The sequence below is a fragment of the Eutrigla gurnardus genome (genome assembly GCF_963514095.1).
Source record: "Eutrigla gurnardus genome assembly, chromosome: 14".
Taxonomy (NCBI): Eukaryota; Metazoa; Chordata; class Actinopteri; order Perciformes; family Triglidae; genus Eutrigla; species Eutrigla gurnardus.
Window position 1 is genome coordinate 24,459,437 of NC_139937.1, and position 25,518 is coordinate 24,484,954.

At 44.1% G+C, this 25,518-nt stretch overlaps 2 protein-coding genes across 8 annotated transcripts in view; one reads left to right on the forward strand and one right to left on the reverse strand.

The window, feature by feature from the left end:
• The window catches only part of gramd1a (GRAM domain containing 1A), a 29,089-nt gene extending 15,971 nt beyond the window's left edge, over positions 1 to 13,118 (forward strand). For 4 of the 5 annotated variants that reach the window (XM_084027863.1, XM_084027867.1, XM_084027865.1 and 1 more), the window contains 12 exons: positions 242 to 360; positions 980 to 1,289; positions 2,234 to 2,387; positions 3,016 to 3,162; positions 4,595 to 4,716; positions 5,537 to 5,679; positions 7,270 to 7,373; positions 8,610 to 8,840; positions 9,209 to 9,293; positions 10,386 to 10,493; positions 11,148 to 11,268; positions 11,366 to 13,118. In XM_084027863.1, the coding sequence (XP_083883989.1) occupies positions 242 to 360; positions 980 to 1,289; positions 2,234 to 2,387; positions 3,016 to 3,162; positions 4,595 to 4,716; positions 5,537 to 5,679; positions 7,270 to 7,373; positions 8,610 to 8,840; positions 9,209 to 9,293; positions 10,386 to 10,493; positions 11,148 to 11,268; positions 11,366 to 11,467 (1,746 nt within the window). In that variant the 3' untranslated portion in view covers positions 11,468 to 13,118. Of the gene's footprint in view, positions 1 to 241; positions 361 to 979; positions 1,290 to 2,233; positions 2,388 to 3,015; positions 3,163 to 4,594; positions 4,717 to 5,536; positions 5,680 to 7,269; positions 7,374 to 8,609; positions 8,841 to 9,208; positions 9,306 to 10,385; positions 10,494 to 11,147; positions 11,269 to 11,365 lie in introns of those variants that run through there. The other variant, XM_084027864.1, reaches the window with a different exon arrangement.
• Positions 13,119 to 15,180: 2,062 nt separating this feature from the next.
• On the reverse strand, positions 15,181 to 25,007 carry scn1ba (sodium channel, voltage-gated, type I, beta a). 3 transcript variants are annotated; one of them, XM_084027104.1, is made up of 7 exons: positions 24,375 to 25,007; positions 24,165 to 24,220; positions 18,290 to 18,456; positions 17,090 to 17,327; positions 16,218 to 16,359; positions 15,894 to 15,965; positions 15,181 to 15,528 (listed from the first exon to the last, which is right to left on the reverse strand). In XM_084027104.1, the coding sequence occupies exons 2-6, from the start codon at positions 24,217 to 24,219 to the stop codon at positions 15,899 to 15,901; spliced, it is 669 nt and encodes a 222-aa protein (XP_083883230.1). In that variant the 5' UTR covers position 24,220; positions 24,375 to 25,007; the 3' UTR covers positions 15,181 to 15,528; positions 15,894 to 15,898. The 3 variants fall into 3 exon arrangements, with proteins under 3 accessions (XP_083883230.1, XP_083883231.1, XP_083883229.1); XM_084027105.1 differs by having other exon boundaries at positions 24,331 to 25,007; XM_084027103.1 differs by having other exon boundaries at positions 24,165 to 25,007.
• Between the last annotated feature and the right edge of the window lie 511 nt (positions 25,008 to 25,518).

Here is a 25,518-nt window from a genome sequence, read left to right on the forward strand (position 1 = left end):
GAGCAGCAAAAATAAATAAAAAAGTCTATTTTGAAGCACAATTTTCAAAGTCTGACAAGAAACTGACTTAAATGATTTTATCATATTTAAATAATTGGATCCAAAAGATAAATGTGTGATACATGACTCGTATTATGCTGATTATTAAGTGGCTGTGTCCTGGTTGGTTTGTTAATAAGAGTAATTGTTTTAATTTGATCCGAATCAACCACTGAACAAGAACATTGTGTTTCTTTTACAGTCTCTATCCCCCAAAGAGCTGTGGCACATCGTACACCAGTGTTACGGCACTGAACTGGGCCTTACTAGTGAAGACGACGACTATGTCTCCCCCACCGCCGAACACATGAACGGCCTACTGTGAGTACTCATGTGTAAAAACAAGCTCATAAATGGTTTGTGTGTTTTTCTGTTATGAAACAGAAAATGTACCCGTATACTCGGAATATTCCCCTCGGTGCTCTCAGTGTCATCTGTAGCATATTTCACAATTGATTTTCTGTGGTACAGTTCAAGAGTTTAGACTTGAAAGAGTAAGTTATATGTGTGAGGGTATTATGTAATTTAGGGATGTGCCGATACCACTTTTTTTCCCAGACCAAGTACAAGTACATGCATTTCAGTACTTGCCGACAGCTCAATAGCAAATGGGTAAAACAGGAAAAGCACTAGAGTAAAAAACGCACTTCATCGGGTTCTTGGGTTGCATGTATGTGCAAATATCCCCAGAACAACTGACACGCATATAGCATGAGGCGTGAGTTTGCCCTTTAACTAAACAAGCAGATCCTCAGATTTCAGGAGATTGTGTGTGCGTGTGTGTCTAATGTGTGTGTTTAAGTCTGATCAACTCGTGTTTTTTGGCAGCTAGCAAACTAATTGTGTTACATGCCTTGTCAGTTAAAGATTTCCTCCCCTTCTAGCCCCTCTTTATGTGTCTCCGCCTCACACTCTCACTTCCTCTCCCTCTGGTCTCCAGGCCAGGAGATGAGTCAGTGTCGGTTACTGATCTACTAGACCTGAGCTCAGTGTCGGTTACCTCTACGGGCAGCTCCCTCCCTCCCCTGGTGCCCTGCGGTCCAGCCAGCTCTCCCTCAGCTACCAACCTCGGGGGCTCCTCTCCCCCTTCCTCCGCCTCCTGTCTGCCTATAGAGGTGCCTTCGTCATCTGGACGCAGACTCAGCTCCGACCACCTCGAACCCAGCCCGCCCAGCTCCCACAGCTCGCTGCCATCCAGCTCCCCCACCAACGCCTCTGCCTCTGCCCTGGTCTCTGCTGCTGCCTCCTTTGTGAGTGCTCTTCTCTCTCTCTCTCACACACACACACACACACACACACACACTTTGGCAAACAGCATTGCAGAAGCTAGGCTTCAGTCTTGTGTTATGCATAGTCTGATGAATTAAAGTACTTGTTTTTAATCATTAATAATTTAACATTAATCACATTTTCTATTCAATTTGTTTATTTATATACCCCCAAAATCACAGAGGGTTCCAAACATCCTCTACCCCAAAACACTCTCATCAGATAAGGAAAAAACGTTTTAACAGGCGATGGGAAAATAAAGAAACCTCAGGGAGAGTACATGAGGAGGGATCCCTCTCCCAGGATGGACAGATGTGCAGTGGATGTCATGTTTACATTAAACAACACAGAATTAACAACATAATAATAACAGCGTTAGAAATTCTACATGTAATGAGAGCAGTAAATGCACCGGCTCCAACAACACGACCCTTCTAGAAGATGATACACATTGATTAAAATCCCTGTACTTGTAGTTTTTTTTTTTTTTGTATCAACTCATCATAGTCTACGGCATGGCAGATTTATTTATATAGCATCTAGCAGCGATAATGCTTAGAAAAGGCAAACAATAAAGCAAAATCAACATAAAATCACTGAATAAAATGAAGTGAAATTAACCAGAAATACTAGACAATAAATGCAGGATGTATTGAAGTAAAAATGTGCAATCCTGTATAGTTGCTCTGTTGTCTTGATCCTGATACAGACAGACGAAGCCCGAGCAAAGCTACAGTGAATAGAGTGCTGTGTTGACTTTCAGATTAATTGCATGGCTGCAGTGCTCCGTCTGCTCAGGCCGCATCAACACGAGGTCCCGCTCAGCCGAGGCCTCTTTCCTCTCAGGTCATATGACAATGGAGTGATTTCCCTACAAACCTCTTGCTGACTGGTGTGCGATTTCTTTTCCCCCTCACTGCATCAGAATCTGGAAGAGGGTGGGGACAGCCTGTCCGAGTCAGCCAATCACATGCTGCCCCCGCCAACCACCAGTCTGGGAAACCTCTCCTCATTGGACATCACCAACGATGAGGAACTGCCCACAGACCCCAGCAACTCCTCTGACACGCAAGAAGAGAGTGAGTGTTGTTTTGCTGAACAAACCACCGCAAGAACCCACAATGTATGGATATTAAAGTAGATTAGAATACATTATTTAACAGTTTAAAAGTGTATTTTTAATCATTACATACTTAATTGAGGGAACTATCAATCGGGGAAAACACAACAGCCATTTCTTCTGAATCTAGTTTAAAGGGTTTGGATAGGTGTAGAGATATCTGCCTGCTGCATAGTTCATTGCTTGCTCACCGAGCAGCTCTGAGATAGCTAACGTTACAGCTCAGCCAATGAGAAGGCCGTTAATGTTCACACCTTCCGCTGCCATGAACATGAGCCTCCGGTCCATGAGCGGATGCATGCTTCCTTCAAGATCACAAGATCATCGTGCTGGATTTCAGGGGAGGTTTTTCCAAACTTAACATGGAGGGATTTACTGCTCTGTGTGTGGGAATCTGCATTTAAATCAAATGTATCTCTCAAACAAACATATGTAAGTGTTTTTATGTTTCATACGCTGGCAAAGTTTAACATTACATTTGGATGCATTTCTAGAACTGGATTCATAACTGAACAGAAGATGGGGAAATGTTAAACCACAATGAAATAAAAACAAACATTTAAATGTCTGTTGTCTTTGACCTTCAGGTGAGGTGGAGTCGTTCTGTGCCGACCTGAACGGGCGGCTGCACATCAACACAGCGGTCCGCATGAGTGTGGACAAGCTGCACGACCTGCTGTTCTCTGCTGACACACACTTCATCCAGCACCTCTTCTCCCAGCGACACTTCACTGGTGAGTTCAAACACAAATACCACGCTTAAACTCTGTTTGGACGCGAGGGTTGCAACGCATCACAAAACTCACATCATGACTCACGATTTTGAGTCACAGATATTTACAGTAATATTTACAAAAAGCAAATATTACTTTTAGAGAATTTCGTTGATGAGTCATAGTTGGTCAATACAGATCGTTTGTTGTTGTTTGTTATACAATCTCCAGATATAATGTAACGAAGTCCATGCAAACCACCAAAACTTTTAAATATTAGCTTTTTACTTTGTTATTGTTGTCTATGGTTGTTATATGCCTAGAAATACACACAAAAATATTCAAATTTTACTATGATTGTACACAATTTTCTCTTTAGTTACGAAAAGATTTATTTTTAATGATGAAATAATCGGGGCAGTTTTTGTCCCTTTTTCCCTGTGAGCTCTTTCTCATGTTGTGAGACTGTATTAAGCTGGTGATAACGATGATCACATTGTTCCTACATTGCCCAGAATACATTTCAGCAACCAGCACAGAACTTGCATTAACTTGTCCCATAACATTGAGCACAAAAGAACAAGTTTTTCCTGTTGAAACAGTGACAGTTGCACCCTAGTGTTTGTTTTTACTGTTGCTTACTGAACGAGTAACAAAAAAAGATGAAAGAATTACTCACTCTTTCATTCTGTGTCGACATATTTCTGCTATTAAACTGAGTTGCAACTGCAGTACGTGTATCTATTTATGTTGCTGCCAAAACTTTGCTCAGAAAAGAATAGACCTGCTGATATCTCTGCTTATCATCTTTTCATCTGTGGAAACGTTGATTTTCCATGTTTTTTCCTGTTTTGAAAGTAGATTTATTGCTCTTATAAAGCAGCTGTGCTACTCGGTCCAGCATATAAATGCCAGTGTAGTGAAGTACCCCAGTCCCCTTTCAAAGACGCTCTGGCCCACTGTATTGTGCCTCTAATGAGGGTGCCACGCTAGCTGTGTGAACCTCCCTCCGTTACTGGTCTCTCTTTTCTTGACCACTTTTATTGCTTTGCTACTGAACAGCTATTTTCTTTTTGATCTGATACTCATAATTAAGGTCTTTTTTTTTGTTGCAGAAATGCAGCTTATTTTTTTCTTCCGTAGCAGGTCAAATGAGGACAGAGGTGGAGCTGATTTGGCTAGTGGCTACCCCAGTTGGAAGCCCAGCCTGCTTGGGAACATTGTGTAGCTCTAATTGGGACATTTCCTTCTTTATGAAGGAGTGTGGATTGACCCTCTGTTTCCCCCTCTCTCTCTCTCTCACTGTCTCCCCATTCAACCCCTCTGGATCTCTTGGTCTCTCTCCTTGTCATTTATAAATTCTCAACCTCTCTTGTCGTCTTATTTCCACAAAAATCTCCTGTGTGTCTTTGCTTGCTCATGTCGTCGGTGTCGTTTCTCTCCCTCCCTTTAGACCTGTCGGTGGGTGAATGGCAGCAGGACAGCAGCAGTGGGAATACCAGCCGTGTGCTTAGCTACACTATCGCCCTCAACAACCCCCTCGGCCCCAAGACTGCCCCTGTGGTGGAGACGCAGGTCAGTCCTTCACAAACACCGGCCTTTTTTAGTTGCTTCATTAACGGAGACAGAAACAGTGGAGCGGATCTTCCTCTATAGTTGTATGTGGTTGTGTCTTGGGGATTCTTTTTATTTTATTTTTGCTTTGTAATGGTTCCAGTTAGGCTTCTAATGCTGGCCCCACACATTACAATTACAACTATAACTTCATAAATCCTGAGTGACAAGAAAATTAGATTCAATTTTAAATATTTACCAAGCTCAATACCATTTTTTCCCCCTCAAAGCATTTTGAATCGTATGACTTCTAGAGGTCCTGTTATATCATGCAACTGGTGTTTTTGTAATATTGATTACCTATGATTATTTACAATGAATGCAGAGCAGAAAACATGCACCCCGAATGCCAGGTTAGGCTGGAAATGATTCATGTGATGTTTCGTTGGACGGCCACACTGGAAGGTGGAGTGAAAGCCAGCTGTCATGGAGGGTTGAGGAGACATACAGTCTCCCTTGAAGCATCCATAGTGTTCAGTTGTTCAAATGTAATAGAACTACTTGTGTGAAGAATGGAAAGGGAGAGCTTGAGACAGTGTAAACCCTCCACGCAGCTGGCTAATCACAGTGGGAAGTGGGCGTGATCGGCTGATTGCCGGTTTTAGAAAGGTTGTTGTCTTTCGCAGCCCTCCCAGTTGGGGAGAGCAACGAGCAGTTCTGATGAAGCATATCTTTACAGCAGGTTATTATGAGCCAAACAAGCTATAACTAGCAGACGTGCCAGTAGTTGGGTTTTGTCAGAAGCAAACGTTTACAATGCACCTCCGCTTCCTGCTTCCAGACTTTGCAAAAAAGCAGCGCCCGGGGCGAGTGCTTCGTGGTGGACTCGGAGGTCATCACCTCAGGCATCCCCTACCAGGACTACTTCTACACTGTCCACAGATACTGCCTCACCTCCATCAACAAGCACAAGAGTCGGCTCAGGTATGTTTGTTGTTGCCTTATCGGAGGTAATCTTTGTGGGTGCTATTTTCTTTAACCCTGAGCTCACCCGTTGGCTGTGAAAACCACCGTCAAGAGCCTCAAGTGACAATCGCACTCAGTGGCTTTCCTGTGAGAGCTTGTTGACTTCATGACAGATTTCTGAAGTGTTGAATTTATTCTTGATATGTTTTGCTTATGCACGCTAGACTAAACCAACTGCACAGACCTTTAACTTTCTTTGCAGGTTTCATGATGAAAACTCTTCATCTTTGGCTGCAAAGTTACAATTTATGTGCTCATAATGCTACTGCAACTAATGATTTTTACCAAAACACCATTTAAGGAGGGCCATCAGTGGGATTATATGTGGTAGGGTGGTAAGAACACAAAACAGCAACGTACACTGACCCACCGATGTCCACCTGCAGTCTCCTGTAAGGAGAAACACAGACTTAAACAATGAAATCGAGAGAGAAAGCTAACATGTGCTGTCAGTTTGCAGCAAAATAGATGATGCAAACTATAGTAGGCTGGTAAACCTCGGGACCAGAAAGTCTCACGTGAGCTAATCCCATCAGTTTTCTCTCCCCTCGCGTCCTCAAGTGTCCCCTGCTGCTTTCAGCTCCAACGCTAAACGCCTACTTGTGATGTTGCTTCCATTTCCAACGCCCACCACATTTTCTTTTCTCACTTCTGCAGACATTGCTGGCCACATATATTGCATTTGACTTGATGGCACATCAGCATATTTCCAGTACAAGTACGGTGTATGTCAGCATCTCAGGATCAAAGAGCAAAGGCATCTTTCTGAACAGAGGAAGGAGGGGGAAAAAAGGAAGGAGAAAAAAGCCGACGGAGAAGTTTCTCCAGTAGACTATTATGCAATAGAACTGCAAGGCGTGTTTTTAAGTAAAGCCTTTGATTGTCTTCCTCTCAGTAACAGTTTCACTAGTTGTATTTATTTGAAGCCTTTTTTCCACTAATAACCTGAATAGGAATCCAGAAATCTGTGTCAAGGCTTTTATAATGCCTTTATTCTACATAGTGTGATGTGTTGCAGTGTTTTACAACATTATTTCGTTAAGATCTTCACTGTAACCTGGGCCAGACCAAGGAGAGTTAACAGAGGAGACGTCACGTGTCATATCATTGGGGGGACAAGCCATGCACGGTAAAATCCGGTATGCCGGCAATCATACAAGCAAGCAGACCCCGAAAAGAAGTGTTATCAGGCCGCTCGCAATGAGCAACTGAGCAGACCCCATCTCTTCATTTCTAGAGTCCACTGCCGTAATCCTGCAACATCATATCGATGTGTGATGTGTTGCCATGACAACGTATTGTGTGGCAGCATTTTTTTGCCAAAAGGTTCATAACTAATATTTGTGGTAATTCCTCGTCTATTCAGGGAGGATTTGTGTGCAAAAAAGAAGAAAAGTAATTACTTGTAAGGGTTGAAGATTATCAGACGTCGTCTGATAAAGAGGTGTCAGTCGTTAGATGTCAAGGCTATGAGGTTTTTCTTTATAAACACATTATTTATGTCTATATGTGTTTTGAGGAACGTTGGTTTGCTTTCCCTCTGCCCAGAGTTTCCTCAGACATCTGCTACAGGAAGCAGCCGTGGAGTCTGGTGAAAGCCTTGATTGAGAAGAACACCTGGAGCGGCATCGAGGAGTACTACAGACACATGGGTGAGTCACATGACTCGTCCAGCTTATCCGTGTGTGTACACACAGCTTGTGGAAACCAAACCGACCGATTCAGGCCTATTTCCCTTTTGTAAATAACCAAAACCAAAAAGTCAAGTGAAACCGCGCAACCAAAAGGAAACACTTGACATGAGATCCAAACGTTTAATGTTGCAGACCACAAAACATGAGAGCACGGCCGAGTGTTCATTTGTGTTGTAGAAGATATGTTTATGCTTGCCTATTAATAACTAATAATATTTTTAGTTTTTTGTTTGGCATTTATTGTAAAACAGGTGCAGGATATGAGGATGTGATCTAAAGGAGTCAAAAATACTCTTTTTTTTTTTTTTATTACAGCTCAAATTTAAGATGCGTTAGCAGGCTATAAACAGGATTTTGGAGTATGGATGTTTGATATCGTTGCACACCCATTCTGAGAAACCGGTTCATGCATTTGTTTGAACAGATTAGATTACAGCAATGCTTTATTCAGTGCATTATCATAACAAATAATAGGAAAACACTACAGCAGAATTCAGAGTTGTTTCCATTACAAGAAAGCGTCATGACAATACTCCAACATGCAAATTAACATCGGCTTCCCATTCAGCAGAGAACTGACTTTTTAAATCCTTCTATTGGTTTTTAAACCATCGCATGGTGCGACTCCACTCCACTGCTGCTCTCTGAGCTGATCACAACTCTCAGGTCTTCAGACGGAGGCGTTTTGGTTGAACCAGATTAAGATCTGGAGCTGCTTATGTGTATTTACTGTGAAGCTGCCCTGCGATCTATAAAAAACGTATTGACACTTAAAACCTTCCTGTTTTCTTGAGTGTTGTAAAGAAACATGCTCTATAAATAAAGCTGCCTTGCCAATATGCAGTTTATATGAAACCTCCAGTGCACTTACACTGAGAGTGCATGGGGGGTCCATTTAAATAAAAAAAAAATGCAGTACAAACACCATATGCATATAATATGATAACATTATGCAGGCTTCATCATCATAATCTGACATTACCATAAAATACATCACCTACGATCAGAAATATAGTTTTATTTTGTTAGAAATAATTCCTTGTTCATCAAAATGTTTGATCTCATACTCTTGATTCAGACCTCCACCATTTAAAAATCACCCGATTGGCTGCATTTAAAGGACATATTGTGGCGGTTTGTCTCCCCACCGTACTTTCCTGTGTAATTTAATTCCTCCCTCTGTTCGTTCTGCAGAGAGCGAGGTGTCCAAGTTGGAGACGCTGATGCAGACCGAGGTTTCCGTCGTAACCACTGGCGAAGCAGTGGGCGCCGACGCCGCCAAGACCCCGCCGGCCATGCGCCGCCGTAAACGCACCTGCTCTCGGCGGCAGGGCGAGAAGGAGAGAGAACGGGAGGGAGGAGGCATGGGCGCCGGAGACCGGGGGGACAGAGGAGTCGGGGAGGAGAGGGACAGGAGAGAAGCCAGTAAGTCAGCCAGGACACAGTTGTGTATTGGATTTCTCCTCATATTCTGTGCAATACTGACCTCTAGTGGTTCTGTTCGGAGTTGCATGACAAACACTGGAGCCGTTGGTTGCTTTGGAGTCTTTAAAACGTCAGAGTCAGAGTAGGATTACTGCCTTTGTCAGTCGATCCTTGAACATATTGGGATGTCAGGAAATGAAGAGGAGTTTCTTTTTGTTGGGCCTTGGAAAGAAGGGGGAACTGGCCGTTATCACACACCATTTTACTGGGATTTATCTTGCTGTTTAAACGGAGCAATAGAATTATAAATGTATTTATTATAAAAATGATCACTGACATTTTGTATTCTTTTTTAAAAATTCTTTTAGGTGCTCAGTATATAAAGCTGGGAGAGCGTTCACGTGGTGGAGGACCCAACAGTATATCCACCATCCTCCTCATCGTCAGCTTCATGTGAGTGTCTTTGTGGCTTCCAGTCCGATAATAAATGCAGCCTCTCTGAACAGTTGTATGATTTTACTGCTCACTGGTCATATGAATCCAGCTCACACACAATGAGTTACTCAGAACGCAAACAACTTGTTCTAAATAGAGATGGTTATGTAAGAAAGGGACTTTCTGAATGTGCAAAATTAGTACAGTTACTTATAATAGCATGTGTGTCCTTGCATGCGATACACTTCATCCTTTTCTGCCTGTACTTCCTTCCTGATGATATCTGGCTTGATTGTGTAGTTTTGATCGTATTGACTTTCTGCTGTCTTGATTCCATCCACGTCTGAATGCTCCCTCATTCAGACGCGTTGGATATCGATCTGCATACTAACCTATACTAGCCTCACGATGCCTTTCTTGCTATTTCTCTTCTTTTCCCCTTCCTTTCTGCAATTCTTCTTGTGATTAGGATCTGTATCAGGTTCGTATGAGAGGCTTTGATTTTATACCACTGGCTGCATAAAGAAAACACTATGTGGATGATACAGGAAAAATCCACACCAGTGGATCGACACCATCGGCCACATAAACCTCTACCATGTTTACCGAACTTACTTTGTTATATTTTTTAGATATTTTGAGATTATGTTACAGAATGTACCTGAAAACGTTTGTCATGGTTAGTTAGAACTCACCTCGTCGTTAAAATCCTCCCTTTTCCAGTTCCAAATTCACTTCTTGGAAGGAACTATTTTTCCAGGCGTAATAACATTCGGCTCAACGGCTCTCTTTGGCTCTGTTGTGATTGACAGCTCAGAAGTCGGAACCAAAATATAAAGGAGGTCAACGATTGAAGGTTATTTCAGGCTCGTAGTGACACTGAAATGAATGATTTGTTGTTATCGTCACACCAGAGGAAACCACATCACATTTCAGCAACACATTTGTGTCGGAGTGGATTTTTCCTGCAGTTAAATGACCTTGTGTTGTGAAATAAGTGTTGACACACGCTGCAGTAGTTGAAAGCAGTATCTGGCTCTCAGTGATTTGTTGAAGCATGTTCACGGCGGCCCGTAAATCCGACCCTCGTCTTCTCTCTGTCCCCGTCAGTCTGGTGGTGCTGGTGGCTCTCAACATGCTGCTCTTCTACAAGCTGTACGCTCTGGAAAGAGCGGCTCATACACTGGAGACGTGGCACTCCTACTCCGTTGCTGACAGGTAAACACAGGCTCGCTGTTTTCCATACGAGGCGTCTCGGGGCTTATCGACTAGTCATTCTCGTGGGATCCCGGGTGTGAAATCAAGAGTGAAAAAGCGAATGTTTCATCAACTTTCACAATAGATCACGTCGTAAGAAGATTACGCAGCATTGTGCCATCTTACAGCTACAGCTATAACTGCTCAGTTCTCATCAGCATTGTTTTTGGATTACTTTATGCAGCTGTTTTTCAGAAGAAAAAAAAAAACCACTACACTTCCTGTTTCGCACCAAACATCAGATCATGTCAGCAAACAGCTGGTGGAGCGTTTAGCGGAGAGTAAATATTAGACTTAAATTCACGAGGTTGAGAAAAGCCAGTTTTAAATGAAAAGTAATGCTGCCAACAAGTTTGTCATATCAACAACAGTGATAATAGTACATATACTCTCTAATATAATAGCAGTTTTGAGTTTATAGCATGTTTCTGCTGCCCCTAGTGGCCAAGATAATATGTTCTTTCTGGTTAAATCACAAACACTGCATTACTGACTACTGGCAATAGAAACTTGTCATTATTGACACTTGTCCATTACCGCCTCCTCCTCCTCCTCTCCTTTCCCCTCCTCCTCCTCCTCCTCCTCTCCTCCTCCTCCTCCTCCTCCTCTCCCCAGTCCTTTGCCCCAGACTGCTGGAGAGTGGGCCCAGGTCTTGCAGCTTCAGAGGCAGTTTCACCAGGCTCAGCTCAGCAAGTGGCAGCAGATCCTGCAGTCCTCTGTCACGCTTCTCGACCAGGTGTGCGTCATGGAAACGGCTTGTGCTCATAATGTGCTGGATCGTCACTGCATTATGTAATTCTCTATCCCCTCTATCATCCATGTTTATCTCCCAGATGAAGACGTCTTTAGAAAAGCTCCATCGGGGCATCGTGGTCCCAGAGGTGCAGCAGGATCCCCCCGATGAGACCGTCACAGAGTCCCTGTCTGAGGCCTGACACCCCCCCACTACTGTCTGCCATCTCTGAACACTCCCTGGTGGACCGGTAGGGTTTCCCTCGTTTCCAAATGGAACTAGCCAGGAGCAGGACACCATTACCCACAACTCTCCTCGCCTGACTGACTTGAATATGCCGAAGTTCGTCTTCAGCCTCAACCAGTAGCAACTTCACAGTGAGCTCATTCAGACTGGAAGCTATCAGGACCACAGCAATAATTTACCTACAGCTGCAAGTCACCTGTATGTAGAAGCAGGCCACTGGTGGGCCGACGCAGACCATCCACTCCTCACAAATCACACACTTCATCATGGCCATCCACGTTCCACAAAACCTTTTACTCAGAACTCAATTTTATGACTTTCACAGTTCTTCTTCTGACAGGATACATTTCATAGGGATCCGTGATTCTGGAAAGTGGGAGGTCTTCCTCCTAGTCCCGGGAACAGTTAGATACCTTCGCCTCTCCAGTGAACGCCTGCTGAAAACAGAGGGGGGGGGGCAACCAAACCAGCTGTGTGGATGCGACCAACGGACACCCAGAAAGAGAGGGGAGAGTGCCGACTGGAGCGGGATGCCTCTTTTGTTCCTCAGTGTCCGAGTTGAGCCCCCCCATCAAAGGCCCTCCGTCCTCCTGAAAGGGGATGAGGACCATTTCATCACCAGACACTTTAGTTTTCAGATTTACGTTTAGATGCAGATTATACATCTGAAGATGAATCTCAAACACCATCCCACTCCTGGTTTTAACTTCTTTTTTTCAGTCTGTCGGGTCGTTTGTTAGGACAGCAAGCCGCGTCCGACCGGACTGACTGACAGTATTTATTGTGACCGATGACTTTTTTTGGATCTGAAGTCCTGTCCTGCTCTTAAGAAGTCATCCGGTGGGTATTTTGCGCTCTGATTTGCTTGCGGACCAAGAGGAGCTTCACAGGAACGATTACTGGTCACAGCAATAATGACAATAGTGATGCTAGTACTTTTTGAATGTTTCAAACAAAGTAGTATATAATAATAATAATAATAATAATAATGATGAGTTGTGTTTGAATGTGTGTAGAGGCCGTGAAAAAGAAGCAAAGAAGACTTTTTTTTTGTTGACTTGACTGATGTGTGCGTGTTCACGAGGAGTCCTCATCGTTTCAGCTGTTACATTTTCATATTAGCATTTCTTGAGTTAGTTTTTTTTGAAGATTTCTCTTTCGCGTTCGGTATGCTCACTCTTCGTATCGCGGGAGCCAGACGTTCACAGTTCAGGATTTACCGTAGACTTGATCAGGTGGAAACCTAAATGCCAGTTGGCTACTTCGTTGTCCCACTGGGCCGGGCGTTTTCAAAACTAAAGGACCAACCAGAATCTTGTGGGCCCAGGTGAAGAAAAAAGGGAATCTGTTTTTGCAGTATTGTTTTTGTGTGTGTGTGTGTTTGTATGATTATTTTTGACTCGTTCGTCTTCTCTTTTTACTCGATTCATTTTCTATCTTTATTATTTTGTTGTTCATTTTCACCCTCACCTTCCACTCTATTCTGGTCTCCGATCATGTGGAAACATCTCACCCGCTGACATCCCCCTTTCTTCTTCTCCTCCTCCTCCTCCTCCTCCTTCTTCTTCTTCTCCTTCTTCTTCTTCTCCTACTTCCACTCTTTTTTTCCTCTATGCTCTTCCCCTTCACCTCCTCTCTCTCTCTCTCTGTTTCACTGAAAATGGTGGCTACAGAAGCATGTGGGCCACGCTGTGCATGGCCATCTGTGGATAACAAAATGGCGTAATATTTATTGAGGGAGGGGGGGGGGGGGGTGTCAGGGGTACATTAAGGGGGAGAGAGATGGCGGAGGAGCCCGGGATGATAGATAATGTACTGTAAAGATGTGATTGTACACTGCGCCATGGAGAGAAATGAAAAGTTCTAAAACATGCAACACGTCATCACTCATCCTTGAGTCTGTGTGCCTTTCTTCACATTCAAAGGAGCCGTGATCGTCCTCCAAAGGTCACGGCCTGTCATATGTTTTTTATTTATCAACCATTTTCAGCTGGGGGTTGTGACCCCCGACACCATTTCACTATTGTTGTGTTTATTTTTGCCAGATGTGAGTTTCATTCACTTGTTGCTCTTCAGTCACGTTGAAGAGCTTCTGCAAAATCCCCCGAAAGTCATCTGTGATCAATCAGTGGTAGCTTCTGTTGAAGAAAAGAGGCTGTTTATTTTAATATGATTCAGGTTTTAGTGACCTGGAGGAGATCTTAGTTAAAAAAAAAACGTTTTTCTGGTGCATACTTTAATTTCAGTTTACTACTATAATGTGTTTCTGCTCTAAAAACGCTTTATTTGTCCCTTGAGCACTTGCCCCTCCCTCCCAAAAAGCCCAGTCTGCTCTGATTGTTCAGCTGGCCCGCTCTGTGATTGGTCAACCGTTGACTCTGTCAGAAATGCACCTTACCTTTACCTGATAACTGGAGTTGTAATGAAATTTGCAAAAATGCAACTAAACAGATTTTTTTTTAAGATGATCAACACTTTTTTTTTTTATCACACATGGTGGGCTCCATCCATCTGATCCTCCTGTTAAAATATATTGATCAGGCTGATAGTCCAGACACGTTTACTGTTCATTTAAGAGCAAAAGAATTCAAGTGAGACGCGGCCTGATTTTCCTCACAATACATTTATTGTTATGTTTTTTTTAAGTGTATCGCTTTATTGTGGTGAGCAACGTTGCATACCTGCACATGAAGTGACTACAGTATTTTAACATTTGGACACATGGGGAGGGGGTTTTAGTTCACCAGTTGATTCATCCTTGCAGGAAAAAAGGAGTTTAACTGGAAAACCTGAAACGTAAATCAGTCTGTAAGTGGTGTCACTTGTTTTTCCCCCGCTTGTTTCTCTTGGGACATTCTGTGTTTGTACTTCTTCCATCAGCAAACATGCAGATATTCTGAATCAAATGAATCAAACTCTGGTACAGAAGAGAGAACTAAAGGCGAAGGACGGCAGCGTCAGGCCGCCATCTAGTGGTCGATTTGAAAGGGAAGGAAGGAGGCCTGCAGCGCTAAAGGTGTGGAAGGCTTCACCTCCTTCCTTTTTGGTTTCCACTGGCTTCACCCAGGGGGGCTTTGTGGTACGTTATTATCTTTGGGATGTTTCCTGCTGGAGATAAAGTCAGTTAAAAGTGACACTTTTATATCAAATAGGTAAAGCTGCTTTTATTGTCGTCGTCTGTTTGTTGTTGGGCATTTTTCTGGGTGGTGGTCTGCAGAAATGTCTTCAACTAAAAGGGAATTCCACTGGAATTTAGCCGGTTGATGTTTTTGTCTGATTTGTCGTCGTGAGCTCTCTGGGAAGTCGGAGGACAGTAAAATCAGCTCTGTGTTGTCCAAGAAGTTGAGATAAAAACGGAAAAATAAAAGGTTGTCAGCCGGGTTGGACCGTTAATTATTCATCAGCCTAATAAAAACATCGATGGGGATCTTTAATGTTTAGATATTGGCCTGTCGTTGGGAGGGATTTTGATAAAGTTATGTCAAAAAAGCAGCATTAAAACTAGTAAAAAATTACACCCTGAACATCGGGACAAAATCAGCTCAGTGTTTCCTCTGCAGCTTTTAGCAGCGTTGCATCACAAAAGCGATACAATTTGTAGTCAAATTTCCTTGCTAGTATTTTGTTTTAGGATACACTCACAGGTCCTTTGAAAAGTCTGCCTCATCAGAAGCATGATGTTGGTCATTGAGAATATAGCTTGTAAGCATGCAGATTGTGGATATTTGATATAGGGCTATAATATCTATGTAGGATTATCTGTGCATATACGCCTATATACAGTTCAGCCCCGTCTCTTGTCCTGCTGGACCTGGTGCCTCCCTCCTGTACCTCAGAACAGGAAACGGTTCAGGCTTTCCCCTCCTTTTGCAGAAAGTCACTTTAAAAAAACAACAAAAAAGCTTTCTCCTCTCCGTGGGTTTGATCTCTCATCACGTGGACAGGATGGCCGGGTTGTGAGCGGAGAGGCGGGAATGTGAGAATCCTTAAGGAAGCCATCTTGAATTCTTCCTCGACCTGAAGGGAAACACATGAAACTGTCAAGTAAGAAAGAATAGTTGAAAACAATAACACAGAATAACAGTTACACTGGTTTTATACAAAAACAACAATGAGTCTTATTTGAAGATAAAACAAACTTGCACTAATTTAGTTAATCGGCTGTTTTGAAGCTCCGAATGTTGAATATTTAGCATGTCTGCTAACCAGAGAAGCATGTAAGGCTGAAGTTGTGTTTGCTAAATCAGAAAAAATATATTATAAACTGATACAATACAACATGTGTTAACACACTGTATAAGTACCTGCTGTGTAAAATAAACAAGAGAGAGTAAAGGACAAGAAGAAAGTGAGTTCAGACTTGAAATGAAGTTCAGACCTACCGGTGCTATTCTGCCACTTGTACACCTGCACAATTATCTTTACTTTCCGATGCTATAGCTAAGTACTCCGCCCTGAAGGGAAGAGAGTGGTGGAAAGGAGAAGCAGACAAGTCAAGATCAGTGAATCAGAACCAGAAGATGATGTCAGTTCAGCGTGGAAAAGGGAAGATGATTATTTTGAAAAAAAGCAGATTGAAACCGATCGTGTCTCTGCTTTCCGAACAGCGTTGGGAAGGAAACTCAAAGGGGGGAATAGCGGTTGGACGGCCCGGTAAACGGAGGACTGGCTGGGTTTGTCTCTGGAGTGTTTCATGGGTTACTCACGCGCTCTCTCTCAGAGCTTCCTCTCCTGCCGCTGCAATCTTCCTGTAGCAGTAAATCATCTCCACGACGAGCCATACCTGTAGCCCGATGATGGAGACGTACATCATCACCTCGGACAGGATGGATGCCAGGCCCCTGGTACCTAGAGGGACCAACAGGGAGATGAGGTAAGATATACATCTTGTCCGTGCGCTTACGTTGGAGGCTGCCCAGGCCATACATCTTTTAAACGCGACAAGTCGTAAGTCATGACCTCCTGTCCTGTTTGACCTATAGAGTCATAATTCATCACAACCCTGCTGCAGACACCGTTAACCTACAGTTTTCTTCCAAAGGGGTTCACTGTCCTGCAGGTGAAAGATAGCCTAGCACTAAAAAGAAAAACAAATCCTGAATCAATAATTAAAAATTCTGTGGCCCCAGCATTGAACCTTGAGGGACACCACCGGTTAAATGCTCCAGCATGTTCACTAGCAACCCTCTCCTGTTGTTTGATGCAGGACATTTAGTGTACAGTGGAGGGAGATTTTATCGTTGCCGTTTGTTACGTTCGGCCGTGTAAACAAAGCACAGAGAAGCTTGGATTACAACACACACAGAGGGAGGGAGACATAAAGCAAATAGTTGTTTGCTGCGATATTAATGCACAGAATTTGGAGGCAGCTCAAAAAACGCAACATAATATCAAACGGCTGCCTTTTTTAGTCTACACTATCAGTAATGTGGACACTCCTTCTCTCCAACATTTCGGTCTCCGATCTCCGGAGTGAAATACTGACACTGAGAATGAGAGCAGTGATGTGGCTCTTTGAGATTTAGTTCTCCCTTCCCCCGCTCAAACACACAGTACAATCCCTCGAGTCTGCCCTTACGTCGCTGTACCACTTTCATGACGATGGTCTTGTTGGCGTGGGTTTGAAACTTGTATTTGCTATACGCCAGGGTGCGGGTGAAGATGCACTTGTAGGTCCCCGTGTCGTTGACGGTCACGTTGAGGATGTGGATGGAGCCGTCCTGGAGGTCGTCGGTGTTCTTGCTGCCGTTCCAGTTCAGACGCCCGTCGAAGCGCAGGTCGTAGATGTATTGTGTGCGGTTTTCATAGTTGTACAGCTGGAATGGGAATTTTTTTTTTTAAAAGGAGGCCAGGAGCAAAATAGAGACTGAACATTCAGCAAAGTGATAACAAGATTTTCAATCACAAAGGTGTTGAAAGATGCTGCTGCTTCCTCATGCTGTAAGACCTTCAGCTACGAAGTGAGTCAGCGAAACAGCAACCTTTACTCGACGTTTCCACATCTGGTGTGACTTTCCACCTGATGACTAATATTCTCAGGGTTGCATTTGCAAGAATAAATATATCTACAAAACAAACGGATTACTGAGTGACTTTGCAGTTTTCTCCCTCATCCTTGAGCAAACAGACAGCTGTTCTCTCCGCATCACCACCGCTGCTGTTTCCCTGAATCGTCCGAGCCGCTGTAAACGGCCTCACCTTAATTATTCGAATTAGTGGACACGGATTCTAAATGGCAGCTGAAAGCTAATGGGATTTCTGCTGCTATACGAATGCACCATAATGGCCTCTTTGCTTTGCCTGGAGGGATGATTAGTTCAGCAAGAGTCATAAAAAATGCAAGACTCTGCTCCCTCTCTCCCCCCCATGCATTGCAGCCATTCCCCAGAAACAGAGGACAAATAACCACGTTATGATGGATCTATCTGGGGCTTTGTGCTGATTTTATTTATTGCTTTATCTGCAAACATGATAACTTATTATATCGGGGAGAAAACTGGCTGCATTGTATTTGCTGGAAATTCATTTTTATACTATTTTTACTTGTTGGACTAAAGTTCTTTTTGCATATTTACACTTTTATTTTTTTATACGGATTAAACGAGCCAGTTATAGACGATGTTAAGGTTTAGAGGTTTCATCTGGTTTCCAGTCTTTGTGTGAGTGGCAGCTGTGTTTAAACCCTGATCAATTTCATCTCACGCTCTGCAAGAATCTTTTAAATAGTAACAGAGTCTTTTGGAAAGCCCGCCTCGTCGTGTTTCTTATTGCTACTCACATGGCTGAAGTTGGTGTCGTCCAAAGCCTTGAAGTACCAGTCGACGAAGGCCGTGGCCTGCACCTCGCCCCTCATCTTGCAGGAGATGCAGCCCAGTTTGAAGCCCTCGTTGGCCACGGCCTCGGTGTCCGAGTCCACCTCCACGCAGGCTCCCCGGCACACGGACGCTACGGAGCGGAAAAACAGTTAGAAACCTCCCGTTTCACGTTGATGCTCGTTGTCTCTTCGCAGGTCACAGGGTTCAGAGGTCAAAGCCGTGGGTGGCCATCATCCTCTTTTTTTTTTCTTTTTTTTTCATGGACCTGTGACTCGATGTAAACGGGCAGAGCTCTGGTGTTTTCACTACTTGCAGGCAAACTGTCTAAACACCACGTGACAAAACTTTTGTATTTTCTGCGTGCTTTCTTCCAATGCTCACTGCATGCTTGTTTTTTCTTTCATTGTTGTTTTTGTACGGGGCACATCTTTCATTTTTTTTTGCATTTTTTATTTCCACTCATAATTTCAGCACATAGATCGTTGTGAATTGAATCTTTAAGTTTTTGTAGTAAATTTAGATTGTGAAAGTGAGGGGAAATAAAGACGTTGCAGTTTGCGGCTCTAGCGATCGTGATTGAGCTAAATCCATATATAGAAGCGTGAATCTATATATGCCATCATCATCATGACACATACTTCTCATCGGCCGGGAGTTATTCACCTGTAACTCCACATGTTTCTTTCTCACACTGCACCTTGCAGTTCCCACTGAGGCCTCAGCATGGCTCTCAACCAATGATCTTGTACTAACTTTGACCTCTGGGGATGCGTTTGTTTCGAATCGCAAGATGGGTGAGGAGGAGGAGGAGGGGGGGAGGGGGATGATGAGGGAGAGGACAGGAAACTGATCAGATAAAATCAAATCATTGAAAGTTCTGGATTGACGGAGGCTGCACGTCAGCCTCACGTCCACACACATATAAAAAACAAAGATTATCTGTTGCTCCCTGTGAAGGAATCACAGAAATGACACCGCGCTGCAGAGAAACACGTAGGGGAGGAAATAAATAGACTTTTTTTTGTAAAAGCATGGGGGGGTGGGGAGGGAAGAGGCCTAATGCCGGCTGATGCACTGCAGAGAGAGAAGAGGGAGGGAAGAGAAAACAAGGGGAAGGAGAAGGAGAGAAAGTTAAGAACATCATGTCAGACTTCACAGCCCAAAAATAGAAACACAGATGTAAATGTAACCCGTCGCCGTGACACAGACCCGAACCCAGCTGGACCCGAGAATGAGTCAACCTGAACTTGAGTCTGCAGATTTAGTGGAGCTGAAGTTAAACTTGATATTTTAAGCTGATCTCCTGTCTCAGATGTGCAGATTGCTTGCTTTTATACAAATTAATATATTTCTCTGCCTCTTTAAAGCACTTTGAATTGCCTTGAATGGTGCTATTTAAATAAACCTGCCTTAACAAAACCAATTCATTCATTTTGTTTGGATGGAAAAAAATCTATTGGGTCTGCTAAAAAAAACTTCCACTCTGGGTGTAAAAATCAGGTGTTTGTGTTCCAGATTTTGTTGCAGTACATTAATTGTTCTCCCAGATTTCTGCACTTTAATGAGTGCAATAGTGTAATCAAGGATGGAAACGATGGCCAAAAACGATGCAAGTTCGACCAAAAGTAATAATAGACGGTTCGGTTTTTCTGGTTTTCTGGGAGGCGGGTCTTCTGAGCACCTCTGGATTATATTATCTATAACAGACCTGCAACAGCTTCTGGAGAACAGGTGCACTTATTCACAGAGTGGAGAAAGAGTTCCATTTTTCTCTTAAATCTCTGCTCTAATTGGCTTTCTTGTCTGTTCCAATTGTGGCTTGATTGTTGGTGTTAATTACAGGCTGCTGTAAGATGCACCAGCTGTCGGTGCTGCGGCTAATCCTCCACTGCCAATAGAGGTCGATGAAAGTCATTCATCACTTAACAACCCTGTAATATCTCTTTTACGACGCTGAACCACCGGATCTCAACGTCTACTGTGTAGAAAGGACAGACGGGAAGAGACAGAAAGTCAAAGAGACACCAGACATCCCATGCATGCAGAGAGACACGGGAGGAGTTTGAGATGACTGAATCTGGAGAAAAAAGGAGGCGAGACCTGCAACACGGACGGAGGAGACACTACAGAGGAGATATTATTGTTTGACGGTCGGCAGGACATGAAGACAGAAGAAGACTTGAGTCACAGGACAGAGAGAATGAACTCGGACAGACACCGATTTAAAAAAAACCCTAGCAGGAACAGCTACACACACACACACACACACACACACACACACACACACACAGCGTGAGGCGTTAATCCCGAGGGAAGGTTGGTGACGCAGCAGGGGCAGATTGTGCGAGGTGGGCAGGGACGCTGCTGACTGTCCGAGGCTGAGACGGCAAGTTGAGAAGACAGCGAAAAAGACACACAGAGAGAGAGAGACGAAGATGCAAGCAGACAGAAAAGGATGTGCAGAGTAAACAGAGCCAGCAAACTGCTCCTGCAACCATTCTCAGCAACAGCAGCAGGACACTGCACACACACAGCATAAAAAAAAAAAAAAAATGCAAATCCATTGCGTAATCTGTGGAGGTTCAGGATTATGCAACGGATATTCCAGAAATTACAGATTAGGATTTTTCCCCCTGGGAGGGGGTTGGCTTCTTAATCCCTCATATCATTTGCTGTTTACCCCTGAGGCATACAAAGCAAAACAAAAAAATCTGCTTTACAGCTTTGGCCGCACAAAAGACCATCCGCCTAACACTGAGGGTGGCTGTCTCAGCATGTCGCTACGAGCTAAAGGGGAACGCAGAAAGTGTGGAAAGGATCAGTATTTTAGCTGAACTGGCCGTAAGAGAGAAAGAGGAGATGGGGAAATTGGATAAGCGACAGCAAAAGAGATGAGGACAAACATCTGTTCCCAAGGCTGGGTATCCACAGACACAGACGTGACCTGAGGGAAACGCCGGGCGTCCGCCGCGTTTCCCTCGACGCCAAGCGAGCGAGACTTTCCACTGGAACAAGTAAACCGGTGGAGTCTCCAGCATTTCTACTACAGCCGTCACTTTACCAACCATGAGATGTTGTCATGGCTGGTAAAGTGACGGCATGCTGGTGCATCATAGAGAACAAACATGAGGGAACCAAATTCTGTTTTATGGTTGAGTCCAAAAACCAAAACAAGACATCCAACATGTGACCCAAAAAAACACCACATTTTGGAAAATTTCCTCAAGGAATAAAAAGACTTTTCCTCCCCAGTTGTTCCCTTCCTATCAATCCATCATCCATCCATCCATCCATCCATCCTAATATAGTAAACAGACAAAAATGAAAAAGAAGTCCACAAAAATGTATCAACTGTCATCTGATTACCAAAGATGAAGACAAATAGTTCATGCAGCAACAGATTAGGTCTAAATTGGAAGCAGCAAAGACATTTGAGGGCAACGTAAAGCCCCTCGGGTCGTACGACTGTGTGCATGTTTTGATTTGGATCAAGATCTGTCTTCTGTCTGGTTTCGTCTCACTTGATTCCTTTCTGTCCTGAAGCTCTTTTATCGGCTCTTAGTACTACGTAACGTTTCCTTCTGTGAAATAAACCCGGATCTCTTTTGAAGAATGAAACATTCATTCTCTCCTCAGGAAATCCTCGGCACAGTCGTCCATTTAACTTGTTGGTGCTACTCTGCTGCTCTTGTCTTGGGTTAAAGTTCTTTAACGACCCATCAATCACAAGGAAGCCCCGCCCCCTAAAGCATCCCCTGCTAATATATTTAAATGAACGTCATGCTGGATTGAAGAAGACTTGAAACTAGAGATTGAGACCACAAAGTCATGTTTACAATGTTTACTGAGATAATATATTAAGTGAGAAGTTGGGTAATTTTCTCATAGATTTCCATGTAATCGGACTTTTTGCAACCAGAGGAGTCGCCCCCTGATGGCCAGCAGGGAGAATGCAGTTACAAAGGTTTCTGTTTTACACTACACACACTCAACCTACAGCGATGTATTAAGCCATAAGAACACGTTTTTAAGTTCTCACTGACGTAATCAGACTTCTTTGGTGTCGCCCCCTGATGGCCAGCAGAGAGAATGCAGTGCATATTTATGTTTTTTTGCCTGAAGTGTCAAATCTATTTTCTAGAAAATTCAAGCCATACAGACATTTTGTTTTCTTTAAGAACTTGCCGCAGTGCAGCACTCGAGTTATTCTAATTACGTTACGTTCTCCGCCACTCAGAATGCTGATGGGCTTTCTCCCTGATGTGATTTCCAATTTGTGCAGACTGTGGCGGTTTGGAGAGCAGCGATGGAATGGATGTGAATCCAGAACGTCTCTGGACGGAGAAGATGGTGTGGTTGTTCAAACATCCTGCTCACACTGATCTCCTTTCACTATATGCAGCCTAAATGGCCTCCCTCTCCCTCATGCATTAGTCGAGGTTCGCCCCGCGGTTGCATTAAGTTTTCCAGCCTCTGGTTGGGTTTGAAAGCGAGGACACGCGGTGGTCTGTGTTACATTTGGAAAAAGAGACGTTTGCTTGAGCATCACAACAAATCAAGTTCACACTATTGAGCTACAGGTGATTATTATTATTTCTCCTATTTCTGATCGTCGTTGCCCTCTGCTCTTCAGATGGAGCCCAGGGAAGGAGCTTGTGGTTATTATTTTCTTCCCTCCTTGATCCACTTTCTTTCAGAAACGTCTTGAATTCCAGCTCAGCTTTAAAAAAAGCTTCCATCTGTTCCTTCCCTCTCGTTTTTTTGGGAGAACTCCTGTCTCGTCTTGTATCCTCATCCTCACTCGACGGCTCCAGATGTGCTCCATCACTTCACTCCTTAACGAACCCGCCGGCTCCTCCACCAAACTGTCTGTTTCTGTCAGCTGATGATGTGTAAACTTCTCTCTCTGGAAGAGAAGCTGCACTTCTCCGCTCACTCTCCGCTTCCTGACTCAACTCGATATCCGGGATAAACCGCCGCTTCATGTTCAGGAATAACAACGTTATTCTAATTATTATATTCCATGAAATGGTGAAGGCTTGTGGTATCGTTGTCAGCGACTGAGCGTGAGACAAAGAGCAGCTGGGCTGAGAGCGATGAGTGCTCAGTAAATCGCTCTTTTAATGCTTTTCTTCTTTTTGGTGCTCAATTTTAAATCTCATGTGCTCAAAATGACATCATCTGTAGCGACGACAAGCTTTTGGCATGTTTGTTGTTTAGTTTTAACTTGTGTTTGTACAAAAAACTAGTTTAAAAAGGAAAAGCATTTAAAGGAAAAGCCATGTTTCCGTGGGTCTAACCCCATTTACTTATATCTGCTTCTGGTTTAAATAGTCAATAGCATTTTGGTTTAACAGAATATTAATCAGCAAATACTTGAATCAGTTGATTGATTGAAGGAATTTTTCAAGCAAAGTTCTTTGATTGGTCGGATGTGTTGAGGAAGTCCCGACAAACCAACTTTGAAGAAAGTATATTTGAGGAAAATTCTGGAAAATAAATCAATAATGAAAATAATTATTAGCGTGCGGTCGAACACGGGGAGAGATGAATGTTCTTGACCTTTTGATGACTGCTGCATGTACACGTGTACCCCCCCCCCCCCCCCCCCCAAAAGAAAAAGTCACATGTGAACACACACACACACACACACACACACACACACACACACACACACACACTTCGAGAACATTACATACATACAGAGCAGACATCACTAACGATGGGATGGGGGTTAGTTGGGGGGGGGGGGGGGGGGGGGGGGGGTGTTTGGATGTTAGTTCATCTACATGCCAAGGTGTTGCCATGGCGACACCGCGACAACTGTTGCCCACTCACCTTGAAGTGCCATGAGGGGCAGCAGCAGCAGCAGCAGCTCTTGTACTGTAGACATCCTGACAGGAGAAAGAAGACTGGTGGTGGCTCTCACCGGTGTCAAAACACACACATACACACACTCTCTCACAAACACACACACACACACACTTTTCAGAATGGGACACACGAGAGAAATCTGCGCAGCTGCTATTCCAGCTTGGTTGTCAAAACCTCTAAGAGGCCAAAGACGTCCCGACGATGGCTACAGGTCTGGGAGGAGACTGGTTCCGGAGCCTGTTGGGTCTCTGGGCGTGGTCTTCCTCTCTTTCAGCTCATGCAATGGATGGAAGGAGGGCTGGGTGGGTCTTCTTCTTCTTCTTCTTGCTGGTCTGGTCTTCCTGGCACCTTAGAAACCCAGCGGCAGCAGCAGTGTGGAAAGTGTGCGTCCTCTCAGGGTCTAATCCCTCGGTTGTGTCCAGCCTCTCAGTGTGCGAGCGTGTAGGGTTACCAGAGGGAGGAATCACTCGGAGCTTCAGGTTTCAGCACCAAAAGGGCCTTTGTTCAACTATTTATACTCGGTGGCACACCCTCAGGCCTGTTAGCTCCACAATGAGAGCGTGTGCAGCACCAAATGATGCCGGCACACTGACACACGGAGGAAACCACGCACCATACTGGAAGACTGGTATCTCGTGGGACAGACGCCGTCATGCATAGATAGTTAAAGAGTTTCACTTTTCCCTGACTGCAGATGTGAGCCTGGGCAGGAAGGAGGGCCGGTGCTGGTCAGATCCACAGTCTGAGTGTCAAGCATATTAATATATGGATGAAATGACAATGATTGTTACTTGAATGGTTGTATCATTGCTTTCCTCCTTACAACAGCAGCTTCTCAGCTCCACGTGTCTTCTATGCAGCTGATGTTGTCTGTTTTCTTCGGACTTGTTCGTGTGAATCGGCTGAGTCACGTGGTTTGCTCCCCAGCTGTCTGGCGCATGGCGCGCTCGGACGTCCAGCAGGTGGCTCAGCTGCTCGGACGGGTCACCAGCTCCCGACTCCGGTCTCAGGCGCGGAGTGAAAGGCACGCACCGGTTCTATTGACGCCCATTCTGCGCGTCATTGGAGCCTCATTAAAAAGTGCGCTTTTTTTAGTTTGCGCACGAGTGCATTCCAGCGGTGCTGCGAGTTGATGTGTGTTTCGGGTCAAGAAACTACAGTCTTGAATCGGTGAATCTGCTGAAAATGCAATATTGCATGTAATCCCGTCTGCACAGCGGAGCGCAGCGTCCCCCGTCACCTGTCCCCTCTCTGGCAAAGCCCCGAACTAATCCCAACCTCACTGTGGACGGCTTCCCTCCCGCGGCAGGCAGCCGGA

What these genes read in the sequence shown, in the direction of transcription:
- scn1ba (XM_084027104.1), bottom strand. Translation starts at nt 24,219, where the DNA reads ATGTCTACAGTACAAGAGCTGCTGCTGCTGCTGCTGCCCCTCATGGCA. An exon ending in GCCCCTCATGGCACTTCAAG is followed by an intron (nt 18,457 to 24,164) that starts GTGAGTGGGCAA and finishes TCCGCTCCGTAG; the next exon opens with CGTCCGTGTGCCGGGGAGCC. An exon ending in ACGACACCAACTTCAGCCAT is followed by an intron (nt 17,328 to 18,289) that starts GTGAGTAGCAAT and finishes TTCCCATTCCAG; the next exon opens with CTGTACAACTATGAAAACCG.